Source organism: Equus caballus, chromosome 14 (assembly GCF_041296265.1).
Source record: "Equus caballus isolate H_3958 breed thoroughbred chromosome 14, TB-T2T, whole genome shotgun sequence".
Taxonomy (NCBI): Eukaryota; Metazoa; Chordata; class Mammalia; order Perissodactyla; family Equidae; genus Equus; species Equus caballus.
Genome location: NC_091697.1, coordinates 74,919,323 through 74,942,206, shown reverse-complemented (window position 1 = coordinate 74,942,206; position 22,884 = coordinate 74,919,323). Strand labels below are relative to the sequence as shown.

The 22,884-nt window shown below is 37.1% G+C and overlaps 1 protein-coding gene across 22 annotated transcripts in view; it reads left to right on the top strand.

Annotated features, from left to right (window-relative positions):
* Positions 1 to 16,327, top strand: part of APC (APC regulator of WNT signaling pathway) — a 116,597-nt gene extending 100,270 nt beyond the window's left edge. For 21 of the 22 annotated variants that reach the window (XM_014730331.3, XM_014730330.3, XM_014730328.3 and 18 more), the window contains 5 exons: positions 934 to 1,073; positions 1,641 to 1,718; positions 2,010 to 2,126; positions 7,047 to 7,261; positions 8,778 to 16,194. In XM_014730331.3, the coding sequence (XP_014585817.1) occupies positions 934 to 1,073; positions 1,641 to 1,718; positions 2,010 to 2,126; positions 7,047 to 7,261; positions 8,778 to 15,357 (7,130 nt within the window). In that variant the 3' untranslated portion in view covers positions 15,358 to 16,194. Of the gene's footprint in view, positions 1 to 933; positions 1,074 to 1,640; positions 1,719 to 2,009; positions 2,127 to 7,046; positions 7,262 to 8,777 lie in introns of all 22 variants that reach the window. The other variant, NM_001301314.1, reaches the window with a different exon arrangement.
* The last annotated feature ends 6,557 nt before the right edge of the window (positions 16,328 to 22,884 follow it).

Below are 22,884 nucleotides of genomic sequence, written 5' to 3'. Positions count from 1 at the left end.
TGCCTGTTCATATTCATCTTCTTTTCTGTCTAAGCCACTTCTCTGTGACAAAACAATATCCCCAGTCCCATGATGATTAATACTGATGATGAATGATATTTTGAATAGCCCCATATGCATTTTTATTTTTCTTTTTGCTTACTCCCTCACCATTTTGCTTTGCCTTTTGTTTTTTTACTACGCCTTCCTTTATGTCTTTCCTCTTCTTTTCCCGAATCATTTTGCTCCTTGCCTTCCTAGTGTTGACCACTGTGGGTATTGTTGAGCACACCCAATGGTGGGAATCAAAGAGAAAGAAAATACTAAACCTTAATATAGTTGGTATTTGACACTTGTGAGTATCAAAGAAAAGTAAGAAATTTTTTTAAAAACATAAGTAGTTTTATAGAACTTAGTAATAAGTTGAACAGATAGTTCTTTTTTCATAAAAAAATAAGCTTTGCTTCATGCACAGTTTCACTTAGAAGTTTCAGTATTCCTAAAGATAATTATTCAACAGATAAAAAAAATATTGAAGTGATTAGGCCAGAGGGTGCAACAGTGAAGAGTGTTTATAAAGTCCTAATAATAAAAATGTTACCTTTTTCTGCTTACATTCAAGAAGACCTAGTGTTAGAAAGTAGCCTTCTTCATCGTTGACAAGATACAGTGTATGTGCAGTAAAGAGAGTATAACGCTCATTTCATTCAGCAAGGCAAAGGGCTGGAGGGTGGAGAAACTGGCAGAAAATGGAATAGTTGTTGGTTGTATTTTTCAAGTATATTACAAAAAAGTCCTTTCTAACAGTTTTTGTAGCTTGTAATTCTAAAGACAAATTTAAGCCATATATTCTCATTCTTTGATATCTTTTCCCTAATATTTAAGTTATAAACATGGTACCAATTTGTTTTATTTTAGATTATTATCTTTTTCCTCTTGCCCTTTTTGAATTAGGGGGACTGCAGGCCATTGCAGAGTTATTGCAAGTGGACTGTGAAATGTATGGGCTTACTAATGACCACTACAGTATTACATTAAGACGATATGCTGGAATGGCTTTGACAAACTTGACTTTTGGAGATGTAGCCAACAAGGTATGTTTTATAAGATCCATTTCTTAAGATACCTCAGGTATGAGTTCGTTTGCTTTTATATAAGCTACTTCACTGATTTTGTTACTCTTCTCATTAAACATTGACTAATAAAAACCTAAACTTCACACCCAACTGCATATCTTTACTCATTTGGTTGTCTGCCTAAAGAAAGGCAAAAGATGGAACACAGTAGTGGATTTACGTAATCACATTTAAATCACACTGTTCCTAGGAATGAGAGCAAAAATCTGAAGATTCTGATGGCCAGTGCAAGTGTTAGAAACATATTAGTTCCATCCAGATAAGAGACTTTAAAACCCTTTGCTTATCATTTCTCATCATTTATTCACTGTATTTTTCCAGTTTGCCAAGAGAAGAACAGATGGCAAAGTATTAGGAGGGTTGTCTTTCGTTTATATAATCTGATTCTAAATTTTTTATGGGTAAAATATTAGTTATTATTAAAATGAGACAATTAAAACTGGATTTGAAGTTTAGTAGTCAAAAATACAGCACAGCTTCAGGTTGCTTTGACACTGACCCTCTCTTCCATATCTAATTTTACAGGCTACACTGTGCTCTATGAAAGGCTGCATGAGAGCGCTTGTGGCCCAACTAAAATCTGAAAGTGAGGACTTACAGCAGGTATTACTCAGAATTTCAAATGTTTTTCTTGGATATTGGCCGGTTAATGTCCTGATTTAGATTAATTTAATCTGTGGCTCAGTATTTAGTATTTCATGGTTAAATTATGATTACATTAAAACCAGAATAAAGGAAAAAATTGTAGGAATTCCATTTGGCACTATATTAGCATTTAGGAGGAATTTCTTTATTAATAGATTTCTACTCTTAACTCTAGCATTAAAAACAAAAAAACAGCAACTGGTATAAATGATTTTATATACAAATTATTCTAAAATTGCTTCATTTCAGGTTATTGCAAGCGTCTTAAGGAATTTGTCTTGGCGAGCAGATGTAAATAGTAAAAAGACATTGCGTGAAGTTGGAAGTGTGAAAGCACTGATGGAGTGTGCTTTGGAAGTTAAAAAGGTACCTTGAAAACATTTAGTACTGTAATATGGATTTTACCTTTGGATATTTATTGCTGCCCTCTCTCACCCCTGAGAGTCCCTAATTTCTGACCTGTTTATTTCATCAATCCTTATTCTTAAACTTGTAAAAGTATTAAGATGGAAAAGTTTATATGACGTGGCCTAGAGTAAGTCAGAATTTTTCATGCTCGCACGGTTGACACCTTGGACCAGATAATTTTGTTTTGGGCGACTGACTTGTGCCATATTTAGCAGCATCCCTGGCCTTTGCCCACTAGATGTCAGTACACCCTCCCCTTAGTTGTAACAATCAAAAACATCTCCAGAGATTACCAAATGTCCCCTGGAAGGGAGGAGGGGCAGAATCACCCTTAGCTGAGAATCACTGGTGTAAGTATAACCTCTGTGCGCTCCGAATCTCAGTCCCCCGGAATCCTCAAATTTTGATGGTCAGCTTATCAAGAGGTAAGCAGACTAAACAGTGAGAAACCCCCAAATAATGATTTGTTTACAAAAGGAAACATCTCGAGGTGGGATATCTACTTCAGAAACTAAACTAATTTAAAAAAAAAAGTAAACTTGAAATTTAAGAGGGACTAAGCAAGTCTTAGCTAACTAATCTGGGCTTCCTTTCACCTAACCCGTCCTCCTAGACCACAGCCTACATTTTTTTCTTCAAAATATCCTTTTTAAGAGAAGGTAAAAAGGTTTGGTTTTTATTGTTTGTTATGTATTTTTGCTGAATTATTTTATACCTGGAAAACTCAAGAAAATCAGCTGAAAAATTATTAGAAGTAAGAAAAGTATTCAACTAAATAACTGGTTGTAAAGATAATATTCAAATATACTTAGAGTCTACATAAACATACCTTTAAAACACTACTGAATCGGCAGAACACTTGTACTGACACTGCAGAAAAGAAGATATATGAATGGCCAATAAGCGCTTGAAAAGATACTCAATATCATAAATCATCAGGGAAATACAAATTAAAACTACAATGAGATACCATTAGACATATTGGTTAAAATTTAAAAGATTGACCAAGTGTTGTCAAGGATGTTGAGCAGCTGGAGTTTTCATGCACTGCTAGTAGGAATGTAAAATGGTATAACCACTTTGGAGAACACTTGGCAGTGTTCTAAAGTTAAACATACACCTACCTTATGACCCAGCCATTCCACTCCTAAGTATTTACCCAAGAGGAACAAAAGTTTATGGTCACACAAAGACTTACACACAGATGTTCACAGCAGTATTATTTGTGATAGCCAAAAACTAGAAATAACTCTAATGTCCATCAACAGGTGAATGTATAAATAAATTGTGGCATATTCACTATGGAATACTATTCTGCTATACAAGAATGAACTATTGATACATGCAATAATCTATAGTGACAGAAAACAGATCAGTAATTGCCTAGGTTTGTGGAGTGGATTACCAGGAAATTTCAGAGGATAAAATAAGTGTTTGTTATTTTGGAGTGATGGTTTCATGAGTATCCGCATACATCAAAAATGATCAAATTACACACTTGAAATATGTGAAGCTTGTTTTCCGAATATACTTCAGTAAAGTTATACCAAAAAATTAGTACCGTGCACACTTTAAGACTCCTAATCTAATCAACCCTGCGTATTTTCAGAAAGATTTAATGTATTTGTATGTATTCTGGAGACTTGTACTGCTGCTGAATAATGGTTCATGACTTTATTCTCTCTCAAGGACCACAGTGGGCTACGTACAAACTAATTGCTACAAACCGAGAAAGCTAGATTAAAAAACACATCCTACTGAGAAACATAAAATAAGACTGTAATAAATGGAAAGTCCCTGTTCTTGTAAACAAAGAGTAGTATTTTAAAGATCATTTCTCCCTAAATTCATATATAAATGTTTAATGTAAGTCCAATCTTGGAAAAACCAGCTCATCAGAAGTTTATAATACCCAATTCTGGTTTGAGCCTGCTTCTGGTTAGCAGTCTTAGAAATTATTTGTTCCCCGTTTTTCTACATTCAATGTAACAGTCATTGTCAACATTCCTTCTCTTTTTAATTCATCTCTTCCTTCTCAATTTCCCTTGCTGCTAATGACCAAAAGAATCAGAACTACGTTCCACATTCCCCATGTATTGCATCGTTTTAACTTCATGCAGCTGGCTCGTACTCTTCTATACCACAGAACGCTTCCTTCACCTGTACCCTGTGCCCCAAGGGTTGCTGTGCACCCTTATCTTCCATCTCTTCTCTACTGGATGGCTGTAGAGAAGAAGGCTTTTTTGTTTCAGCTGTCTATAGGAAGCCCAGTATTGGGGGCAGGAAGGTGGGTGCTGGTTCTCTGTTGCTTCTTCTAACTCCTGTAGTGTTTCTCTTTTTCCTGTAACAACCAAAACCCTGAACAGGTCACTTCCTCCATTTCTTAATTAATCTTAATCTTCCTTCTTCATTACCTCCTAATTTTCTAACAAAATCTAGATTTAAAGATTAACTTGGGTTTTTCTTTTGTACCTATACCTATATTTGATACTTTTTCGTCACACACCTTATTGAAACCCTTCCCTTTGTTTTCACCACCTATATACATCCAACCTCTACTCATTTCTTCTTATCTCCTCTAATCCTAACTATGAAGCTTCTTTGAAACAAAACCCTTGGCCCTCTACATGTGGTCTCGTAGAGAGCAACTTCTAATATTTTCCTACCTTCAGTTCTCACCTCTGGGCCACTTGCAATTTAGTTCACTCCTCTAAACTCTTGCTGTTTTTTCTGTGCTCAGGATACTTTGAATGTCCCACCTTTTACCTCAATTACAATGTAATGAAAATTGAGCTCTATCCCTCTCACATCTTGATTGGTGGAAGCACTTCTTCCCTGCCTCTTGATAAAAAGTAACTAAACCTGTTCCTAGATTTTTTTCATTCATTTAATTTTCTGATAAAGAGAATAGAGTACAGTGGCTAGCTATTTATTGAATTAGGCCTGAAATGTTTGCTGTGACATTCACAACCTTCTTTGACCTCTCTGCCCTTTCTTCCCACTGTTCCCCAGTATGCACTTTGATCTCCTCTGTGTCTTTCTGTTCTTCAGTCTTCTCTTCTGATTCCTACTTCCACACCGTTCCTCATTCTACTTCCCCGGCTAGGAGTCGCTGTCTTCTCTCTGAGTGTACAGGTCTTACCTTCTACAGAGCTGTTGTCCTCCGTGAAATATTTCATTTGTTTGATTAAATTCAAGTGACAATAATCTTTCCTTTAGAGTACTTTGTTTCATATATGGTTCTGCATCTTTTTTTCCCAAAGTAAATTGTTAGTATCTTCCAAGCAGGCATCAGTTTGCTGTTTGTATCCTCTGGAGTGCCCGTAATTGTCATAGGCATAGAGTAGATTTCTAATGAATGTTTGTTCCTTGATTGATTTGTAGTAAGAAGAAAGACTGACATCAGGATCATGGCAAGTTTTTTTTTTTTGAACTTTTCATATTTTATTGTACCTTTTATCTAAATATATATTAGGCTTAACAAACTGTAAAATTGTGATGTCAGGAATTCTACTTGGCTAAACTATGTATAGTTAGTTAACATCGTGCCAGGCATACAGAAATTACTCTGTAAAGCAAAAGGAAACTTTTGTTTTATTTGAATTGTTTGCTAATCATTTTACTAATCAAAATAATATATTAATATGCTTTTAAAAGAACTAAAACTTAGGGCCTTATAAAAAAAAATAACAATCCCTGTCTGCTTCTTATCTGCTCCCAGACACAAATATCTGATTTTATTCTTGTATTGCCTCCAAGGTTCTAAATAATTTGCTTAAATGGCTATTTTAAAATTTATCTTCTTGAGACATTTCCTAGTGAATGCCTGGACGTAGACGAAAATTTGAAACATACCTATACCACTCCTTACATAAGTGTTCTCAATTACCCTATTGATCATCTCTTCCACTGCAGCAACAAACTAAAACCCCCGTTTATTGTGTATCAATCATAGACAATAACTCTATTGTATGTTCTTGCCTCCACCTGTTCTTAACAACTTTACATCCGTCACTATCTCCCACAAAAGCATAGTATTTATATTCTAATTTTGCCAATACATACATCTTAGGTTATTTTTCTGTAAGTTGATTTTAAATTTGAAAAACAATAAATGGCATTTACATTATTTTAAATGTCAATCTAAAGCCTAGTAGAATGTGAGAAATGCATTTCTTTCCCCTGATCTCAATTTCACAGATCTTGTGAGGATCATGGCAAGTTTTGACCAAATATCCTTAATTGTATACTCAGAGTGCTTCTATGGCAATTACAGTTTGACAATTTACTATCATATTGTGTAGCAGGGAGTTCTAGTTTTTGTAATTACTTTGTTTTTTGGGGAGTTTTAAGAAATTGGAGTTTTTCCAGGATGCTTTCTTTTTAATGTTATATTGTTAACTTTTGCATCAATCATATAAGCATGTGTGTGTTTTTTATACAAACAGAATATTGTACATACTGCTCTGCAACTTGCTCTTTTCATGTAATAATACATCTTAGATATCTTTCCATATCAGTATGTAGAGGGTTTTGTCTTGTTTCTGGTACCCTGGAAGTGTTATCTTTTCTCAGAATACATATCAGTTTTGTTTTATTTTCTAATATAAGCTCTTGTAGGATATGTGTGTACCCTCTAAACACTTAGAATAAAGTTCATAAAGGTCATTAGTTTAATATTGTCTTCTGCTTGTTTTATGGAGATATCACTGACTTAAGTTCCATTTGGTATTTTATGAAAGTTTTTCTAAATGGGGAATTCGTAATACTTTACCAGTGAAGGATAAGCAGCAGGAGAGATAAAAAAATAACTTAATAGAAGTTATAAGAGGCAAATTCCAACTCTGATTAGGTGACACATACTCTGTTTCTTCATAGGAATCAACCCTCAAAAGCGTATTGAGTGCCTTATGGAATTTGTCAGCACATTGCACTGAGAATAAAGCTGATATATGTGCTGTAGATGGTGCACTTGCGTTTTTGGTTGGCACTCTCACTTACCGGAGCCAGACAAATACGTTAGCCATTATTGAAAGTGGAGGTGGGATATTGCGGAATGTGTCCAGCTTGATAGCTACAAATGAGGACCACAGGTAAATACAGAGTTTTATATTACTTTTAAATGAATTAGTATAGAATTCATACCCTCTAAAAGACCCACTTGTAAGCAGTGTTTTGTGTAATTATGTAAGTTCTAAACCAAATTATATTTATTATGGTGAAAAGATAACTATTAATTCCTAATTTACTCATTAGTTTGTTCTAATATAAGTTCATAGTATCATGAACTTGTCTAGAAATAGGCAAATGATAGTTGAGAGGTATAACCCATATATAGAGGAGAAAATTAAAGTCACAAATATTACAGAGAGTACCCTGGTTCACATTTTTCTCATGGTGTCTTAACATCAATAAGCATAATATTATTTAGCCAAGAGCAATTCATCCAGGCTACTAGATAGAGCTATGAAACCTAAGAGAGGACCTCAGATACAGGGCACACATTTTCAGAACTTGGGCTCTGTATTATGTCAACAAAAATATGGGTATCTTTCACAGCATATTCATTTTATTCATTCAGTTTAAAATTTTTTCAGTCTCCTTCCTCTCTCATTTTCAAAAAAGGCATGAGGTAGTTTTAGTAAAAGAACTCATAAAGAATGTAAACATCTTTAAGTTTTTGATGCGCAAACTACAAGCCTTGTGGCCCTTTCTGCTGTGCAAAGAAGACTTCTTAAATTTAGTAAGCCCTCAGGTGTCTACTGGACTGCTGAGAGAAGACTGCCACGTTAAAGCTTATTTACACCCTTGCCAATCAATTTTAAAGCTCACTATAGCTGAATATGCTGTCATGCTGTCACCATGCATTTAACAAACTATAGCTCTTTCAAGTCCCAAAGTTCATTTTGCTGACTCTCAAACCTTGTTTTTATAGTTACCTTTAAATGTTTTAAAAACCTTTCATTCACTTTATTTTTGGAAATAACAACTACACACACAGTTTGCCAGAGAACACTTGTAAGGGGGAGGGCAGTACCACAAAATCAAGCCAGAGACATAGCGATTACTGTAAAAGGTCAGTTTACTGATCTAACAGCTTACAGAGTGTTTCCTGACTACAGAAAGATCTATTGATCGATTCTTCTACCTTCCTCTTCCACGATGTCTCAGCAGTCTCCATTGTGGCACCCATCCATAGATTAAATGACCGCAAAGTCCCTGTTCAGCATAGGATTTCACGATACATTTATAGACCTTAAATTGGGAAACACTGTCACCATGTAAATAAAGTAAATGTATCTGCTCAAGAAACGTTTTTAAAGCTATTGAGTCAGAATAGGAAATACAGAATAGATTTAAATTAACACTTTTACTTCTTTTAGTCTGACAGATGAGTACTTTTAAAACAATAAACATTAAGTGAACTAAGGTACAACAAAAGGAGATGTGGGATGCTCAGAGTTTATAGTGTAACTTGGTACAATTTTGTTATGCCTGTTCTTAATAAGTTTTAGTAGTTATCTAAGATTTAAATTTGTTTTCTATCCTTTCATTTGTTGTTACTACAGATTTTCACCTTAATTTTGTGACCTCTTATTTTTATTTCAGGCAAATCCTAAGAGAGAACAACTGCCTGCAAACCTTATTACAACACTTGAAATCTCACAGTTTGACAATAGTCAGTAATGCGTGCGGAACCTTGTGGAATCTCTCAGCAAGAAATCCTAAAGACCAGGAAGCATTATGGGACATGGGGGCAGTCAGCATGCTCAAGAACCTCATTCATTCAAAGCACAAAATGATCGCTATGGGCAGTGCCGCAGCTTTAAGGAATCTCATGGCAAATAGACCTGCAAAGTATAAGGATGCCAATATTATGTCTCCTGGTTCAAGCTTGCCATCTCTTCATGTCAGGAAACAAAAAGCCCTAGAAGCAGAATTAGATGCTCAGCATTTATCAGAAACTTTTGACAATATTGACAATTTGAGTCCCAAGGCATCTCATCGTAGTAAGCAAAGGCACAAGCAGAGTCTCTACGGTGACTATGTTTTTGACACCAATCGACATGATGATAATAGACCAGACAATTTTAATACTGGAAACATGACTGTCCTTTCACCATATTTAAATACTACAGTGTTGCCCAGCTCCTCTTCATCAAGGGGAAGTTTAGATAGTTCTCGTTCTGAAAAGGATAGAAGTTTGGAGAGAGAACGAGGAATTAGCCTAGGCAACTACCACCCAGCAACAGAAAATTCAGGAAGCTCTTCAAAGCGAGGTTTGCAGATTTCCACTACTGCAGCCCAGATTGCCAAAGTCATGGAGGAAGTATCGGCCATTCATACCTCCCAGGAAGACAGAAGTTCTGGGTCTACCACCGAATTACATTGTGGGACAGACGAGAGGAATGCACTGAGAAGAAGCTCTACTGCCCACACGCATGCGAATACTTACAACTTCACTAAGTCAGAAAATTCAAATAGGACGTGTCCTATGCCTTATGCCAAGTTGGAATATAAGAGATCTTCAAATGATAGTTTAAATAGTGTCAGTAGTAGTGATGGTTATGGTAAAAGAGGTCAAATGAAACCTTCAATTGAATCCTATTCTGAAGATGATGAAAGTAAATTTTGCAGCTATGGTCAATATCCAGCTGACCTAGCACATAAAATACATAGTGCAAATCATATGGATGATAATGATGGAGAACTAGATACACCAATAAATTATAGTCTTAAATATTCAGATGAGCAATTGAACTCTGGAAGGCAAAGTCCTTCACAAAATGAAAGATGGGCAAGACCCAAACATATAATAGAAGATGAAATAAAACAAAGCGAGCAAAGACAATCAAGGAGTCAAAGCACAACTTATCCCGTATATACTGAGAGCACTGATGATAAACACCTCAAGTTCCAGCCACATTTTGGACAGCAAGAATGTGTTTCCCCATATAGGTCAAGAGGAGCCAATGGTTCAGAAACAAATCGAGTAGGTTCTAATCATGGAATTAATCAAAATGTAAGCCAGTCTTTGTGTCAGGAAGATGATTATGAAGATGATAAACCAACCAACTATAGTGAACGCTACTCTGAGGAAGAGCAGCATGAGGAAGAGGAGAGACCAACAAATTATAGCATAAAATACAATGAAGAAAAACATCATGTGGATCAGCCTATTGATTATAGTTTAAAATATACCACAGACATTCCTTCCTCACAGAAACCATCATTTTCATTTTCAAAGAGTTCATCCGGACAGAGCACTAAAACCGAGCACATCTCTTCAAGCAGTGAGAATACATCTACCCCTTCATCTAATGCCCAGAGGCAGAGTCAGCTCCATCCAAGTTCAGCGCAGGGCAGAAGTGGCCAGACTCAGAAAGCCGCCTCCTGCAAAGTTCCCTCCATCAACCAAGAAACCATACAGACTTACTGTGTAGAAGATACTCCAATATGTTTTTCAAGGTGTAGTTCACTGTCGTCTTTGTCATCAGCTGAAGATGAAATCGGATGTGAACAGACGACACAGGAAACAGAGTCTGCCAGTACTCTACAAATAGCAGAAATAAAAGAAAGCAGTGGAACTAGATCTACTGAAGATTCTGTGAGTGAAGTTCCAGCAGTGTCACAGCATGTTAGAACCAAATCCAGCAGACTCCAGGCTTCTGGTTTATCTTCAGAATCAACCAGGCACAAAGCTGTTGAATTTTCTTCAGGGGCCAAATCTCCATCAAAAAGTGGTGCTCAGACACCTAAAAGTCCACCAGAGCACTACGTTCAGGAGACTCCACTCATGTTTAGCAGATGCACTTCTGTCAGTTCCCTTGATAGTTTTGAGAGTCGTTCAATTGCCAGCTCTGTTCAGAGTGAACCCTGCAGTGGAATGGTAAGTGGCATTATAAGCCCCAGTGACCTTCCAGATAGCCCTGGACAAACCATGCCACCAAGCAGAAGTAAAACCCCTCCTCCTCCTCCTCCTCAAACAGTTCAAACTAAGCGAGAGGTACCTAAAAATAAAGTACCTAATGCTGAAAAAAGAGAAAGTGGACCTAAGCAAGCTGCTGTAAATGCTGCAGTTCAAAGGGTCCAGGTTCTTCCAGATGCTGATACTTTATTACATTTTGCCACAGAAAGTACTCCAGATGGATTTTCTTGTTCATCTAGCCTAAGTGCACTGAGCCTCGATGAGCCATTTATACAGAAGGATGTGGAATTAAGAATAATGCCTGCAGTTCAGGAAAATGACAATGGGAATGAAACAGAATCTGAGCAGCCTGAAGAATCGAATGAAAACCAGGAAAAAGAGACAGAAAAACCTACCGATTCTGAAAAAGATTTATTAGATGATTCAGATGATGATGATATTGAAATACTAGAAGAATGTATTATTTCTGCCATGCCGACAAAATCTTCACGCAAAGCCAAAAAGCCAGCCCAGACTGCTTCAAAATTGCCTCCACCGGTAGCAAGGAAACCAAGTCAACTGCCTGTGTACAAACTTCTGCCATCACAAAACAGGATACAAGCACAAAAGCATGTTAGTTTCACACCAGGAGATGATATGCCACGGGTATATTGTGTAGAAGGGACACCTATAAACTTTTCCACAGCTACATCTCTAAGTGATCTAACAATAGAATCCCCTCCAAATGAGTTAGCTGCTGGAGAAGGGGTTAGAGCCGGGGCTCAGTCAGGTGAATTTGAAAAACGAGATACCATTCCTACAGAAGGCAGAAGTACGGATGAGGCTCAAAGAGGAAAAGTGTCATCTATAACTATACCTGAACTGGATGACAATAAAACAGAAGAAGGCGATATTCTTGCAGAATGCATTAATTCTGCTATGCCCAAAGGAAAAAGTCACAAGCCTTTCCGTGTGAAAAAGATAATGGACCAGGTCCAACAAGCATCCACGTCTTCATCTGGAACTAACAAGACTCAATTAGATGGTAAGAAAACAAAACCTACTTCACCAGTAAAACCTATGCCACAAAATACTGAATATAGGACACGTGTAAGAAAAAATGCAGACTCAAAAAATAATTTAAATGCTGAAAGAACTTTCTCAGACAACAAAGATTCAAAGAAACAGAACTTGAAAAATAATTCCAAAGACTTTAATGATAAGCTACCAAATAACGAAGATCGAGTCAGAGGAAGTTTTAGTTTTGATTCCCCTCATCATTACACACCTATTGAAGGAACTCCATACTGTTTTTCACGAAATGATTCTTTGAGTTCTCTAGATTTTGATGATGATGATGTTGACCTTTCCAGGGAAAAGGCTGAATTAAGGAAGGGGAAAGAAAATAAGGAGTCAGAAGCTAAAGTTACCAGCCACTCAGAACTAACCTCGAACCAACAGTCAGCTGATAAGACACAAGCTGTTACAAAACATCCAATAAATCGAGGTCAGTCTAAACCCATGCTACAGAAGCAATCCACTTTTCCACAGTCATCCAAAGACATACCTGACAGAGGGGCAGCAACTGATGAAAAATTACAGAATTTTGCTATTGAAAATACTCCAGTTTGCTTTTCTCGAAATTCCTCTTTAAGCTCTCTTAGTGACATTGATCAAGAAAATAACAACAACAAAGAAAATGAACCTGTCAAAGAGACAGAGCCCCCTGACTCACAGGGAGAACCAAGTAAACCTCAGGCATCAGGTTATGCTCCTAAATCATTTCACGTTGAAGATACCCCTGTTTGTTTCTCAAGAAACAGTTCTCTCAGTTCTCTTAGTATTGATTCTGAAGATGACCTGTTGCAGGAATGTATAAGTTCTGCAATGCCAAAAAAGAAAAAGCCTTCAAGGTTCAAGGGTGATAATGAAAAGCATAGTCCCAGAAATATGGGTGGTATATTAGCAGAAGATTTGACACTTGATTTGAAAGATATACAGAGACCAAATTCAGAACATGGTTTATCCCCTGATTCAGAAAATTTTGATTGGAAAGCTATTCAGGAAGGTGCAAATTCTATAGTAAGTAGTTTACATCAAGCTGCTGCTGCTGCATGTTTATCTAGACAAGCTTCATCTGATTCAGATTCCATCCTGTCACTGAAATCAGGAATCTCTCTGGGATCACCATTCCATCTTACACCTGATCAAGAGGAAAAACCCTTTACAAGTAATAAAGGCCCACGAATTCTAAAACCTGGGGAGAAAAGTACATTGGAAACTAAAAAGATAGAATCTGAAAATAAAGGAATCAAAGGAGGAAAAAAAGTTTATAAAAGTTTGATTACTGGAAAAGTTCGATCTAATTCAGAAATTTCAGGCCAAATGAAGCAGCCCCTTCAAACAAACATGCCTTCAATCTCTCGAGGTAGGACAATGATTCACATTCCAGGAGTTCGAAATAGTTCTTCAAGTACAAGTCCAGTTTCTAAAAAAGGCCCACCCCTTAAGACTCCAGCCTCCAAAAGCCCTAGTGAAGGTCAGACAGCCACCACTTCTCCTAGAGGAGCCAAGCCATCAGTGAAGTCAGAATTAAGCCCTGTCACCAGGCAGACATCCCAACCAGCTGGGTCAAATAAAGGGCCTTCCAGATCAGGATCTAGAGATTCCACTCCTTCAAGACCTGCCCAGCAACCATTAAGTAGACCTATGCAGTCTCCAGGGCGAAACTCAATTTCTCCTGGTAGAAATGGAATAAGTCCTCCCAACAAATTATCTCAACTGCCAAGGACATCATCCCCTAGTACTGCTTCAACTAAGTCCTCAGGTTCTGGGAAAATGTCATACACATCTCCAGGCAGACAGATGAGCCAACAGAACCTTACCAAACAAACAGGTTTATCCAAGAATGGCAGCAGTATCCCAAGAAGTGAGTCTGCATCCAAGGGACTAAATCAGATGAATAATAGCAATGGAGCTAATAAAAAGGTAGAACTTTCTAGAATGTCTTCAACTAAATCAAGTGGAAGTGAATCTGATAGGTCAGAGAGACCCGTATTAGTACGCCAGTCAACTTTCATCAAAGAAGCTCCAAGTCCAACCCTAAGGAGAAAATTGGAGGAATCTGCTTCATTTGAGTCTCTTTCTCCATCTTCTAGGCCAGATTCTCCCACGAGGTCCCAGGCACAGACTCCAATTTTAAGTCCTTCCCTCCCTGATATGTCTCTATCCATGCATTCATCTGTCCAGGCTGGTGGATGGCGGAAACTTCCACCTAATCTCAGTCCCACCGTAGAGTATAACGATGGAAGACCAGCAAAGCGCCATGATATAGCACGCTCCCATTCTGAAAGTCCTTCCAGACTTCCAATCAACAGGTCAGGAACCTGGAAACGGGAGCACAGCAAACATTCATCATCCCTTCCTCGAGTAAGCACTTGGAGAAGAACTGGAAGTTCATCCTCAATTCTTTCTGCTTCATCTGAATCCAGTGAAAAAGCAAAAAGTGAAGATGAAAGACATGTGAACTCTATTTCAGGAACCAAACAAACTAAAGAAAACCAAGTATCCACAAAAGGAACATGGAGAAAAATAAAAGAAAGTGAGATTTCTCCCACAAATAGTACTTCTCAGACCACTTCCTCAGGTGCTGTAAATGGTGCTGAATCAAAGACTCTCATTTATCAAATGGCACCTGCTGTTTCTAAAACAGAGGATGTTTGGGTGAGAATTGAGGACTGTCCCATTAACAACCCTAGATCTGGACGATCTCCCACAGGAAATACCCCCCCAGTGATTGACAGTGTTTCAGAAAAGGGAAATTCACATGCTAAAGATTCAAAAGATAATCAGGGAAAGCAAAATGTAGGTAATGCCAGTGCTCCCGGACGCATCATGGGTTTGGAAAACCGCCTGAACTCTTTTATTCAGGTCGATGCCCCAGACCAAAAAGGAACTGAGGCAAAACCGGGACAAAGTAATCCTGTCCCTGCCTCAGAGACTAATGAAAGTTCTATAGCTGAGCGAACCCCATTCAGTTCTAGCAGCTCAAGCAAACACAGTTCACCTAGTGGGACTGTTGCTGCCAGAGTGACCCCTTTTAATTACAACCCAAGCCCTAGGAAAAGCAGCGCAGATAGCACTTCGGCCCGGCCGTCTCAGATCCCAACACCAGTGAACAACAACACAAAGAAACGAGATTCAAAAACTGACAGCACAGAATCTAGTGGAGCTCAAAGTCCTAAGCGCCATTCTGGGTCTTACCTAGTGACGTCTGTTTAAAAGAGGTAGAATGATGAAACTAAGAAAATTATGTGTGAATTACAACTGCTATGTAGAAATTTTGTTTCAAATGAAACTTTAAAAGAAACTGAAAGTGTTTGTAAATAGGTTTGATCCTTGTTAGAGAGTTTTTGTTCTGGAAGCCATATTTGATAGTATACTTTGTCTTCACTGGTCATATTTTGGGAGGCACTCTTGATAGTTAGGAAGAAAATGGTAAAGCCAAGTATATTTGTACAGTATGTTTTACATATATTTAAGTAGCTTCCCATCCCATCATCCTTTAATTATTGCTTGTCTTAAAATAATGAACACTACAGATAGAAGATATGATATATTGCTGTTATCAATCATTTCTAGATTATAAACTGACTAAACTTACATCAGGGAGAAATTGGTATTTATGCAAAAAACCATTATGTTTTAGTCCTTGTGAGTCCATCTAACATAATTAATCATGTGGCTGTGAAATTCACAGTAATATGGTTCCCAATGAACAAGTTTACCCAGCCTGCTTTGCTTTACTGCATGAATGAAACTGATGGTTCAATTAACAGTTCTGTGGTCACATGATGTGCATATAGATAGCTACAGTGTAACAATTTACACTATTTTGTGCTCAAAACAAAAAAATCTGTGTAACTGTAAAACATTGAATGAAACTATTTTACCTGAACTAGATTTTATCTGAAAGTAGGTAGAATTTTTGCTATGCTGTAACTTGTTGTATATTCTGGTATTTGAGGTGAGATGGCTGCTCTTTTATTAATGAGACACGAATCGTGTTTCAACAGAAACTAAATGAACATTTCAGAATAAATTATTGCTGTATGTAAACTGTTAACTGAAATTGGTTTTTGTTCGAAGGGTCTTATTTCACATTTGTATTATTGTCCAAAGGGCCTCTTTTAAAAGCTTATATAAATTTTTTCATCAAATTCTATGCATTAAGAGTAAAATTCCTCCTATTGTAATAAAAACAATTGAAGCTGACTGTTGGCATTTAACCATTCTATGCATTGGCACTTAACCATTCCTGAAATTTATTTTTCTTATATGTGATCAGCAGTTACTAATGTTTAATATTTTTCCACTTAAACTTTTTTTCTTACTCCACTGGAGTTGATTTAGAACAGATTCATTTAATAGCTGTGTAAACCGCCTAGCGTGGAATTAGGCATTGAACGTAATAGGCCCATAGAATACTTCTTTTTTCTTAAGAGAATTCTATACTTGAAAAATTAATTGATTATTCTTAGGTATAAGTAGTCTCTTCCAAGCCTGTCTTGGAATGTAACTGTCTTGTCCCTTCATCTTCTCCCTGTTGCTACTGAGTCTGGAATAAAAACTATTTATTACCCTATATATTGTGGCAAAATTCCAGCAGCCAAGTATAATCAGCACTTTGCCATGCTCAGAAAATGCGAGTCACCTGGAACAGCAAAAGTAGATTTAATACCAATAAGATATGCAAGAGATGGTTTAAACCCCCTTGCCTGTTAAGGAAAACTTTGTTTTTGATGGGTAGACTGCAGGGTATTTGTTTGAATGCCGCCTTCCTCACAGGACAGAGAGAATCCTCCTTCAGGAAGGAAGATAAACTGATACACTTAATAACAAAGATAATTTAATATATCTTCCCAGAATTTGTTCTAAAAGATCAGAGGGTGAGGATGAAGATAAATGCTCACAGATTTGTTGAATAAATGAAAATTAATTTTTAGTGACAAAATGTATGCACTCTGCATTTGGGGAAGGGAAAAGATACTTAGGTATGGTGGGGCACTGGGAAAAGAGGATGAGGAGGAGTAAGCACATCTATCTGGTGTCCTGGAAATCACATCATGTAGTTAATTATCTAGCACTTACCTGTGTTTATCACTTACAGGAAGTGAGGCTGATTTTTTTAAACTAAAATGCCAGTAAATATAGTGCTGTGATTTGAAGTAATGCATTTTACCCCAAAGCCCATACTCTTTCCACTGGACCACTTTGCAAACACCTCAATTTACTGATTTTTGGAATATATCTGCATTTAAATTTTTGTCAAATTTTATCTGAAATAGTTTGTGAATAATAATACTAATTTATTCTATTTCTGTTTCTCAAAGCCTGCCTTATTCAACATGGATACATGCATATAGGTCATATTTCTTTCCTTTTTTAGTCCTGATTTTCTATTTTTCTGAATTATTGCATACATAAAAGTACTTATTTAAGTACTTTTATGGAAAGAGATGAGATGTAAGTCTATTAGAATAAAATCGCCTTTTTCAAGTAAGGAAAAAACATCAATCCTGGAAATAAAAAACGAGTGCCTTGCACATGCCAGAAAACTCAGGAATTCCTGTAGGCAACACCTACTAGGAAAAGGGCCAGTCTACATTGCCCATGGAGGAAAAAGATGCTGTGTGACACCCTCTAGTTAGAGACAATGGCTCTGAATTAGTAAAGGGGTAAATCTCAATTCTGCTTTTAGAAGTTTGCAGGGTGCCGCCGTAAGTGACAGCAGGCCAGATATCTCCAGCGTACGCTTGTTACAAATGGCATACTGAGCCCAGAGTTGGGATTAGTTAAGAGTTGTGATGCCTGTTAAGGGAAGTTGGGGGCTGTGCTCTATCTAGCTTTGGACCGCAGCAAACAGAGCTCCTAAGGTGGTGGTTTTCAAACTAGAGTGCATTTGAATCACCAGAAGTGCTTATTAAGACATTATTAAGATGGGCCACACCCTCAGTTTCTGATTCTGAGTGGGGCCCAAGAATTTGCAATTCTGACAAGTTCACAGGTGATGCTGATGCTCCCGGTCTGAGAACCACACTTTGAGAACTACTGCCCTGAGTTACAACAAGGGAGCTCCTTGAGTGTCTTCAGTTCTGGCTAGTCCTCTCTTCTTCTCAACAGCTGGACCTTTAATCTGACAGTGTCTGTGAACAAACTTCTTTCTCCTTTGGGCTTGAAAGATTTGAATACTGAGCTATACATCTGATATAGCTCATCTCAACTCCCAGTAGTGGACAAATTCACCAGATGTGAGTGAACAAGTGATTCTGAAGACAATGACTACATTGGAGGGATCGGCTAATGCTCCCTTTGAAACAGAGTTATTGTAAAGGCAATAATTTCAGCAAATATCTAATTTGGATTTGCAATAAGATAAGAAGAAACTATGAAAAGGGAACTTTAAAATGAAGGAAGATTGATTTTGGGTGAAAGGAAAATCTGCCTATCTGTTAATATGCAGTGGGAGTAATTAACAACCAATTAACTATGGCATATCAGATTGGTATTTAAGAGTAAACTTTACAAGTTACCTGGGCACTAAAAGGAAAGTTAATGAGAGGGAAAAAAATGAAATAAAAGATAAGCCCATAAGCATCAAATGGCACTGTAAGTACAGTCAAAAAAATTTTGACTTTTTAAAATATGAAACAAGGTTAATTAAGTGAAGGGATGATTCTGTTGCTGAGGATGGGAGTACTATATCTGAATTCATGTTATCACAGGATTTCTTTATATCTAAAATAGGAAAAGAACAGAGTACTAGAAATGCAAAAAAATTGCCAAGAGCTGAAGAAAGATTTGAGTAGTCAGATCATTAAAATTTACCAAACAAAAATGATTTTTCAAAAGTCATAGTGGCTACAATAGAGTATATAAATTATTTTTAAATTTATAATAAGCATATTTCACTCATATTATGCTGACTTTAAAATACTGCTTTATAGTGCTGAAACCTGTGGACTCTGACTCCTGTAACACCAGGTCCTTTTCTTACCGTTCCCCTAACTGTTTGTTCTGTGTTCTAGAAAACTATATTCTGGTTTTCATTAGGCCATTGATACTTCTTTCAACTTGTTTCTATGTGTATAATATTGTTTTTGGTGCTAAATACACTTTCTTTCCTCTGATATTCAGTATAATTCTTTCTCTACGTTTGTGACCACTCACTTATTTTCTTGAAGTTGTGTGATTACTTTTTTAATTAAAAATACTCAACTTTAGGTATACTAGTGAAGGTGACTATTGAATAAAAAGCCACATTAGTGAAAAATAACTATTGAGAACAATGCCAAATATTATCTGCCCCACCTCCACCATCTTTTGGAATCCCAAACACTTAGCCTCACTAGTTGGTCACTGAACCACGTACACAGTCTTTCTCCCTGACCCAGGGGAGACTCAACATCAGCTGGCCAGTGACTGAAGAATTGAATGGCCTGGCTTTAAAAAAAAAGACTGGCCCAATCATTTTGAAGTAAGAATCACAAAAGAAATTTCTGGTTGGTGATTGAGGGCTGGAGCTGAAAGATCTTGTAGAGTTAAGGCTGTGGTTGTTATGGTTGGCATCATGAAGCTAAAAGTAAGTGAAAGCCAGCCAGTAGGGAAAGAGAAGGGAGCAGATAGAGGACGGAGGCATCGACAGCAAGTGGGAGACAGAGGCACTAGCTTCTGGCGTTACCTCAGTCCCTGCCATTTCTGGGACTCAGTTCTACTTTTCCTTGTGTTTGGGGCATTTGTGAACTTCTAAACCCACTTTGTTCCTGAAGTAACTTGAAACTAACAAAAAACTGCATTTTGACACAGCTTAGTGAGTTGTTAATTTCAAAGATAGAGAAAACTTTCTAAAAACATCTGTGGGAGAGAGGAGTAGGTTCCCTACCAAAAAAATTAAGTTGGCATCAGTTTCTTCTCTGTAATACTGAATGCCAAAAAAGAAAAACATCAAAACAATGAAGAATATATGCAGCATTTGGAAGGGAACAGAAATATTACCTAAGAATTCTGAAACCAGCCAAACTAGCATTTAATTCATCTTAAGTACTTGTATTCTTCAGAATTCTTAATAATTGTAAGCAATAAGACCTTCTCTAAAAGAAAAGACGTTCATTTAAGGAATATTAGGTAGCTCACAGGATCTATATGACGGCCAGAAATTCAGTCTTGGAAATTAGACAGTGGAAACAATACCCAAACCATACCGTGAGGCTGCTTCGTTAAAAACCCAGCTGCTGCCCCTAAACCCTGGAACCCTCTGACACATCCTCGCTGTAAAATAAGGTTACTTGCTTCCTCACACTGCTCGCTTCTGAAGTTTTTCTTGGGTGGACATGATTGGCAGAGTCATGTGTTGGATTCATAAAACATGAATTCCCCAAATATGTGAGGGGCATTTCAAAAGCAGTAGGCAACCAGAAACCATGACGTATTTGTAGCTCAGTATTCCTGCTGCCCAAGGAATTAAAATAAATGGAAAGGTTTTAAGGAAACAATTTGAGCAATAAAACTTTAATCTTGAATAAACGTGTAAATAATTGTGGTTAATCTGATAATCTCAATGTGAATGTCCATGTAACTAAAACTGAAAAGATGAAATACTTAATAATTTTAATAACCTTAAATTCCACATTATTCCAGCCCAAACCAGGAAACAAGATTTAGAAGGGAAGGAACATGTAAAAGCCTGCTAAATTTCTAATTTTACTTTTGACTTGGAGAAACACATTCAATTTTTTAATTTAGTGGTAACCCCAATGTTAAAAAGAAATAAAATTTCCCACCTAAATCACTAGCCAAAAGATAACAACTAAGAATACTTAAACAAGATATCTAAGATCAGGAGAAATGGCAGAGGGAGAATTAGCCACACAAAGAAGCATAAAATGACAGAGTAATACCAAATAATACATGGATTAAACACATACAGTGAAATAACCACTCTCAGATTGGAGTCAAGTGAAAAATCCTCCAACTATATACCGTTAACAAAAGACACACTTAAAATGATCCAGAAACCATAAAACTAAAAGTACAGCCACACTTGCACAGGCAAATGCAAAGAAAGGAGTATAATGGCAACTTTATATCAGACAAAGTATAATTCTGGATAAAAGCATCAAACATAATGAAAAGAAGATGAACAGTTATGATGCTTTCCTTAAATGTCAAATGATACAGCATCAAATGTATGAAACAAAATTACAAATACAAAAACTGACAAAAACCATGGAACCAGTGAGACGGTGTTTGACAGATGACTTAGTCTATACAAAACAAAAGGAGAAGTTATTATTTAAAACTACAACTTCATTCTGAAAAGGGTGGATCTTAAAGGAAGTTTCTCAGAAGGTCCTTTTCTTTACCTGAGGACCTGGATGGGTTTGGGATCCAAAAAGCTAAGCCTGGAGTTTAGGTGGAAGGAGAGTTAGAGAAAATTTCACAGGTTTGCTTAAGAGAGGCAAGAATTTGGGATTCTTGGGGAGCTCCAGGAATTGGGGGCTGAGGAGCAGAGATGGCGAGGCCAGAAGGAAAGAGGAGTCAGCAAAATGGTGCGAAGTCAAGGTCTATGTCGGATAGCATGGCCAGTGAAGACCCTAGTGATGCAGTGGCTAAAAGGACTTTAGAAACTGAGATGTACACTATGTCAGTGGGAACCCTAAGTTCTTTGCAAAATCTTTGTTCCAGTATTAATGTATTGACTTGTTTTTAGTTTTCAGAATATTTTCTTAACAATTGCAATTAGCTTCACCATCACATTATCAATAATTAAATCTAAGTATAAATTAGATTTAAATGTTCACCATTGTTTCCTCTACATTACATGCCTTTCACTTTCTTCCATTCTTTATGTTATTATAATTTGACTTAGCTGGAGTATGTCCTCAAATAGTTATTTTCTTCCAGAAAAGCTAAGCTGGGGATATACTTTCTAAATGCTTGCTTGTTTAAAATTGGGTTTTTTCCCCTTAGACAAAGGATAATTTGGGTCACAATTTTGGTCACAATTCTTTTTCCTCAAAACTCTTAACTTGTAATGTTTACTGTGGCTAAGAAATTCAAATGTCAGTCTGAGTTTTATTCCATTATAGATAAGTTTTATTTCCTACGTTGCTGTTTTTAGGGTTTTGTTTTTATCCTTGAAATAAAGAACTGTTACTGGCATAAGTCCAGCTGTGTGTCTTTTTTCCACAACCCTGTCTTTTAATACTGAATCTTTTCAATCTTGAGTCTTCAGCTCAGTAAATGTTCTCGTGTTATCTCTTTTCTTATTCCTGCTCCTCCATCACTTCCTTTCCCTCACTTTGCAGGATCAGAAACCAAGCCATATGATAAAGAATTTGGAATGGACACCAAGTTCAAATCAAACATGTCTACCAAAATGGCTCTCTCCGTCAGACACCAGCCAGAATCTTGCTGGTGCCTAAGTGGGACTGTACCGTCAGGAGTTCTTGTATCCAAAAGTTGCAGTGTGTTCTTTTAGAAGTGGGAAAAACACCTGTCCACCACTTTGGTATCAGCATTTTCCCATAAGAGTACCAAAGCAGTACTACTTGTGTTCAAATGCCTTAAAAGGATTTTTAATGAAACAGTTTCATTAAAACAGATTCTAGGGGCCGCCCGGTGGCACAGCAGTTAAGTGTGCACATTCTGCTTTGGCGGCCCAGGGTTCCCTGGTTCGGATCCCAGGCGCCGACATGGCACTGCATGGCAAGCCATGCTGTGGTAGGCGTCCCATGTATAAAGTAGAGG